The sequence below is a fragment of the Nicotiana sylvestris genome, chromosome 3 (genome assembly GCF_000393655.2).
Source record: "Nicotiana sylvestris chromosome 3, ASM39365v2, whole genome shotgun sequence".
Lineage (NCBI taxonomy): Eukaryota > Viridiplantae > Streptophyta > Magnoliopsida > Solanales > Solanaceae > Nicotiana > Nicotiana sylvestris.
The window spans coordinates 109,955,533-109,962,545 of NC_091059.1; the positions used below are offsets into that span (position 1 = coordinate 109,955,533).

General features: G+C 36.3%; 1 protein-coding gene across 1 annotated transcript; it reads left to right on the forward strand.

Moving 5' to 3' along the window:
• Positions 1-1,369: 1,369 nt before the first annotated feature.
• On the forward strand, positions 1,370-6,202 carry LOC104227701 (rhodanese-like domain-containing protein 7). Its single transcript, XM_009780003.2, has 5 exons — positions 1,370-1,806; positions 2,768-3,019; positions 3,150-3,248; positions 4,534-4,818; positions 5,617-6,202. The coding sequence occupies exons 1-5, from the start codon at positions 1,414-1,416 to the stop codon at positions 5,992-5,994; spliced, it is 1,407 nt and encodes a 468-aa protein (XP_009778305.1). The 5' UTR covers positions 1,370-1,413; the 3' UTR covers positions 5,995-6,202.
• The last annotated feature ends 811 nt before the right edge of the window (positions 6,203-7,013 follow it).

Sequence of the window (7,013 nt, forward strand, 5' to 3'; positions counted from 1 at the left end):
AATCGGCCTCCAATCCAAGCTTTTTGAACTTTAGAATCTCAAACTTCTACTTTCGATGTTTAAACCTATCAAATCACGTCCGATTGACTTCAAATTTTGTACACAAGTCATATTCGACGTTATGGACCTACTCCCACTTTCGGAATCGGATTCCGACCCCGATATCAAAAAGTCCACTTCCGGTCAAACTTCTCAAAAACCTTCAAATTTCTATCTTTAGCCAAATGACTCCAAAATGACCTACGGACCTCCGAATTCACTTCTGATCGCGCTCCCAACACCAGAATCACCATACAGAGCTACTCACAGACTCAGAATCCCAAATGTACATCGATAACACTGAAATGCACTTCAACCCAAACTTATGAAATTTCTTCCAAAATGCTAACTTCCACAATAGGCGCCAAAACGTCCCAGGGTCTTCCAAAACCCGGTCCGGACATATGCCCAAGTCCGAAATCATCATACGAACCTGTTGGAACCTTCTAATCCAATTTCGAGGTCGTTTACTCAAAATTACGATCCTAGTTAATTCTTTCAATTTAAAGCTTCCGAAATGAGAATTCTCTTTCCAAATCAACTCCGAACTTCCCGAAATTTAATTCTGACCACGCGTACAAGTCGTAATACCTGACATGAAGCTACTCATGGCCTCAAACTGTTGAACGACGCGCTAGAGCTCAAAACGACCGGTCGGGTCGTTACATTAAATTGTCTAACAAAGTTATATATTTTGTTTGTAACATTAAAGTTAAAAGTATGTTTTTATCACTCAGAAGGTCACTCAATCAAATTTCTCTAACTTTTCGATAGCTAAATACCTATTTACCCTCTAAACTATCAATCTTTGTCGATTTTTATTTTCTTAATATCATGATATCTTTTTCGTTAATCTATATTATGAACTTACCAATAAAATATTTATAAAGTAAAAAAGTAAAAATATTTTCAAGCATATATAATAAAAATAATTGAACATGAAATCTTATAAAATTTTAAAAATATTAATTTAAGGACCCGTTTGGCCATAAAAAAATTATTTTTATTTTTTTTCAAAATTAGAAGTTGAATTTTAAAATTTTTCTAAATTTTGAAAAATTCCAAAAAGTTATTTTTAGATATTTTCACTTCAAATCACTCACAAAAATTGAAAAACAACTCAATATCATATTCATGTCTAAATGCAACTCTAATTTTCAGATATCATTTTCATTCGAAAAAAATTATTTTTTTCCGAAATTTTATAATTTTTATGTCCAAACGACCACTTTATTAAAATTATACAGTTTGGTATCATACTTGAAATCCCATAATTTTTTCTGGAAAAAAGGAAGAAGTGTAAAAAAGAGAGAACATTTTTTTGTATTACATGGGGGGCATAGGGAAATTGGAGCAGCGAGTGTACATGTCTCAATGCAACCCAATCCATTTTTAGCCTACACAAGAAGTGCGGCACTCAGAATGCTATCATCAACTTCCTTTTCACCAAACCCTAATCGCACCATGAAAGCCACCTCCGAAGTACCAAACAAAGCCCCTGCCTTTCCTTTCTTCTCTAATCCCAAAATTGATATTTCGAATTTCCCACAAAATAATCCTGCACCCTCTAATAAGTGCTTCTCTGCAACAGCAGCCGCCACAAACCCTGTTCCGTTACTGAAAGTTAATGCTTCGAGGAATGAGGAGGTTGAAGACAGTGACCTGAGCATTGACCCGCTACTTGTGGTGGTTTCTTTTTATAAATTTGCTGATTTCCCTGACCATGCTGATTTGAGGAAACCTTTGAAGGAGCTCTGTGAGCAACTGGTAATTCTTGCCTTTTTTACTTTACTTAGAGTTTGATATCTTTTATTGCATTGTAGAAAGATTTACGCTTTTCTTAGATTTAAGTTATAAATGTGTTCCTTTATTATAGCTTCAAATGTTTAATACTATTGTTTAGTTGGCGATATTGTTTAGTGCATATGGAATTTGTTTTTGCTGAGCTTGTGAGTGCCCTTTTGAATTATTGATTATTCATTTGTGTTTAGGGTTGGTGTGATTGCTTAAAGTATCTGCATTTGTTAAATGTACATTGAGGAATATATTCGTTCATTGTCAGCGAGCTTGCCAAATTGATCCATGATATCTTTCTTGAAACTGCTTAAAATATTTCAAGTGTCTAAGTTGGAGGTTCTGCTGTTGGGCAGTATTTGTAGATAAGCACTACCCTGATTGAGGTAGGCCAGAAAGCTGGTTGCTTTGCTTTGTATGTGGAGAGTCTGCATTTTCTCTATTATGTCTTGTTAGACTGGATGAAAAGTTAAATTTCCGTTTTGTTTAATTCATAATAATTGGTAAAGTTAGTGGAAGCATCATGCTTCTCTTCTCCCTTAATTCTTGATCAATAAATGCATGCCTCTCTCTTCACCTCTGTTCATCCATACCCCCTTGCAAATTTCTCCTTCACCAGATCTGTAGTTTCTTTTTGTTTGTTTGTTTGGTTGGTTGGTTAACCAGGTCTTTAGTTTTGATCACATTAAAGTAATTAAGATGTTTTTTTCAAGGAACTATAAGAAGTTTTATCTTGTTTTTCCTCTCGTCATTTTTGCTTGTTATTGCTGTCATTGATAAAATAGTAGCTGCCCATATAATGACATGTTTGATGTATGTTCTCTGAATGGCTGATCAATCCTTTTCCCTTTATTTAGTCCTCTTCCAAGTATAGTTTTGTTTGATAATACATTTTTCAACGTGGCTCGTTCCTCACTAAGCTGATCAAATTCAGCGTGTTTCAGGTGGTATTATTCTTGCTCCTGAAGGAATCAATGGGAGCATATGTGGTACGCGGGATTCAGTGGAAAGTGTTCTTGCATTCATTCAAAGTGATGAGCGTCTGAAGGGGCTTAGACTGATTGAGTCACCAGTGAGCCCTGAGGAAGAGGCTCTTCATCATGGACATACGCGCAGCTCTCCTCTTGCAGCGGGTGAGGATGCTCCCTTTAGGTGGGATCATGTGAGGGTGAAGCTCAAAAAAGAGGTAGGTTCACTGGCCAAGTGCGATAGAGTTGCCTCGCATTAATGGGAATGCCCATCTCCCTCAGATCTTGGAAATTGCTTTAATATATATCCTTTTAGTGTGAAGCATTCATCATATGTTTCTTGAACAGATAGTTACACTTGGAATGCCTTCTGTTTCACCCATTGAAAAAGTTGGCAAGTACATTAAACCGAAGGATTGGAATGCATTGATTAGTGATCCAGATATTGTAAGTTCTATAGTTTCAGTAACATCCTTGTTGTTTAATTATTGATTCATCTGTTCTTGAAGAATCTTACTGCATCGACATAAAAATTCTGACATATAGCTTACTCATTACTTCAGCTTGATCCTAAAATTCATCTAATTCACTTCATGTCCTTTTGTTGAGTGGGAATGAAGTCATGCATATCCTAAATGATATCCTTTATTTTGATTTTACCTTCCACTTATTTGAACCATCATTTGTGTACTGTAGCTCATACCTGTAAAAATTGCTCGAACTTGTTTTTTCTACCAACAGATAGCATCCTTACGTTTTCCACATTATTAAATCTTAAAGAGGTATCACGAGAGTTTTCAATGCATTAAGTGGACTTAATACTGTGTTAGATCCGCCTTTTTGCTTGTCAGTTAGACTTATAACCATGGCCCATGCTGGATTGGGAGGTTGAATCTGTTTAGTCTAGAAAGGTTACATGCCTAGTTAATGTTGAATTTTAGAGCATTCAACCCCTTGTTTGAACCCTGAAACTTGAGTCAGGTGGGATAATTGGTATCATCTTTCCTTTACAGTGTTGTCACAACATTCTACTTTTGTCTATAATCTTCATTCATTAGGTCCCAAGAGAACATGATAAGATATGCAAACTTGTTTAGTGTAGAAAAAGCAAGCTTTCCTGTCTAGGTTATGTAGCAATTCAGAATATTGAAATTTGTTTTTATGGGTGGCTGAGTAAATTAGTGGATGCATGTTCATTTTTCCTACTTCTACGTACTCCATGTTTCCTACTTTAGCCAATAAATCTTTCTCCACTAGCCCCAAAACATAGCAATAAAAGTTGTAATGGCACAGAATTAAGGAAACATAAACAGAAGAAACATGGAGATAAGTAAAAGAAATAGGAAAGTCCAGACTAAGAAGAAACCACTCTGGAAAGACCTGTAACTATGCTGCGGCACGTTGTCTCTGCCCCTGACCAATAAACTGTCGAAGATCTGTGGTTTATAATGTCTTGGTTATCTTGTTATTGGGGCTCTATGGGAGAAGAGCTTCCAATTTGAAAAGTCTCTTTAAATGTGCTCTATAGGAATTGATTATGCATTCCTGATGCACTTTAGGATTTTCTGTTTGAAATGAAATACTTGTAAATCTACTTCTTAAAGAAACATTCCTGACGCCAAAACATGCTATCCCTCCCAAGGACTAACTATAGAAACAAATACATCACTCAAGAAAACAATCATGGCCTTCAGTTGTGATCCTTCACTAAATTTCAGTATTACTCAATTAGGTTGTGATTGATGTTCGCAATGACTATGAAATCAGAGTTGGGAAGTTCAAGGGGGCAGTTGATCCTTGTACCACAGCGTTCCGGGATTTTCCATCTTGGGTGGACGATCGACTTAAACTTGCTGATTCAGAAGACAAGTTGGAGTCTTCTGGTTCTACTGGAGCATCAGATAAGCTGACAAAGGAAAAAGGAGACAAAAAAGTTCCCCGTGTTGCAATGTACTGTACAGGTGGAATTCGATGTGAGAAAGCTTCAAGTTTTCTCCTCAGCAAAGGCTTTGAAGAGGTAACAAATTAAATCAAAATGGTTTATTCCTAGGGGTCTTAAGGAAACAAATTAAATCAAAATGGTTTATTCCTAGGGGTCTTAAGGAAACCACAAAGTTTCTCATGCCATATGGTTGGTAAATCATACATGTGCATTTTAAACTGTGTTTTAGTTGACCGCACTTTGAATTGTCTTTTTACATTCTTTGAAAAGATACCTCTTCTACTCTTGTTTCTTCTTCTTCTCATCCTCAGTCTCTGAAAACCCGCCCCCTCCCCCGGAGAAGAAAGAAGAAAAAAACACACACAAAATCGGGAAAGATACATTGAAAAACCCAAGAAAGGAGAGCTTTTGCTTGGGCCTAAGGCTCATGCATTTCTCTCTTGTCATTGCATTGTATGTGATATGTATATCATGATCGAGCAATCTATCTGCGTGTTTTTTTAGAACCACCAGCACCTCCAGCCCCCCCTCGCGCTGGCGAGTCAAAGTAACTAAAGAGGTAAAAAAAAAGAGAACCCTCTGATCCATGTAGGTTACATCTATTTGCAGTCCAGTAACATGAACATCTCAGCCTATCAAAGATGAAAGAACCAAGGATATACACAAATATCTTCCAACAATTAGACTTTATAATCCCAGTTTTGTGAGTTGCTCCTCACGAGCAAATTCTTCAAACACCTTAGTTTGCAAACCAATGATGTCAAGAATTCTTTTGTTTGGTTATAACATGCTACTAATGCATCATCACAGGATGCAGTTTTTTAATTGCTTAGAGGATCTTGTTTCATGATGTTTTCGGCTGATTATTACCAGGTTTATCATCTAGAAGGTGGGATTTTAAGGTACCTGGAGGAAGTTCCCAAGACGGAGAGCCTTTGGGAAGGGGAATGCTTCGTGTTTGACAAGCGGGTTTCTGTTGAGCATGGTTTGGTGCAGGGATCATTCAAACTTTGCTACGGATGCAAGAAACCAGTGAGCGATGCTGACATGGAATCCCCAGAATGGGAGTATGCCGTCTCCTGTCCATACTGCTTTGCCTCAAAATCCGAAGAAGAAAAGGAAAGGGCAAGAGCTCGACAAAAGCAGTTTGAGAGATGGGGTATCATCGGTGGTCCAGATAAGGGACGCAGACCAGAAAAGGCAGTGAATATGAATGAGCATTCTGCTACTCAGATGTCAAAATCATTATAACCGTCTAAATTTCCATAGAATTGGACGTCTTCTGTACCAATTTTCTTTTGGAGAGTAAAATTTTCTACTATCTTTTAGGAACTAAAGTTACTTATGAATGGCAGCATTTCTGAGAACTATTATGTTATGCTTTACAATACAGGCTAAGAGGGTGTTTGGCTAAGGTTATAAGCTGGTCAAACTGGCTTATAAGGGGTACTTCCCTTCATTTTTTCCCTCTTAACTTGATCTCCCACAAAACATATACAAATCCTGTAACCAAAGCAAAGACGTTAAAGTAGTAACTTTTGGTGGTAATTGGCATTTCTATGTTCACCTTGATTTACTCTATTTTTTGTAAACAAATCAAGAAAAGAGAAGATGGAATTCCTTGATGAAATTTTACTATAGTAGTATATCAGGATCTGACATAAACTTACAGGTTATGGTTTTTATCAACTGTAGTATCATAGATTTTCAATTAACTTTTTTATGGAGTCAATTCAAAATGTAAAAAGTTCTAATAATACTTACTACGTTTGCTTCCAATTTGTAGCTTGCGAACAAACACCGAGCCTCAAATTTAAAATTTAGACACTACATAGAGATATAATACTGGGTATGTTGTTGTACACTACATAGAGGTATAATTAGTGTGGAATAGTGTATATCATCAGACGCAGGTGAGTTTTTACCCCTTCAGAGGTACTCTATTCTGTGCTTTAAAGAAAATAGTTGGAAAAGCAATTGAAATAAGCTATTCTTTTCCTTCCCAAAAGATGGTAGTCCCATGTCTAAACACACAAATATTTTGTAAAATTAGTATCTACGAACATGCGTTGCACGTTAATAATGGCTCGTGATGGTTTGATCATTAAAATCATTTGAAAGCCGAAAAATATTATCACATTAGCATAATACGTGAATTCAAAATAAAAGGATATCATTAGAACTTATACAAATGATCAATTTAGTCATGTTAGTTAGATGATTACGTATTATAATTTAAAAGTATTTAATTTGATGGTATCTTATCAATT

Excerpts from the sequence above, each read along its gene's own strand:
- LOC104227701 (XM_009780003.2), top strand. The coding sequence starts at position 1,414 with ATGCAACCCAATCCATTTTTAGCCTACACAAGAAGTGCGGCACTCAGA. Across the intron at positions 3,020-3,149 it reads GGGTGAAGCTCAAAAAAGAG|ATAGTTACACTTGGAATGCC; the intron begins GTAGGTTCACTG and ends TTTCTTGAACAG. Across the intron at positions 3,249-4,533 it reads TGATTAGTGATCCAGATATT|GTTGTGATTGATGTTCGCAA; the intron begins GTAAGTTCTATA and ends TTACTCAATTAG.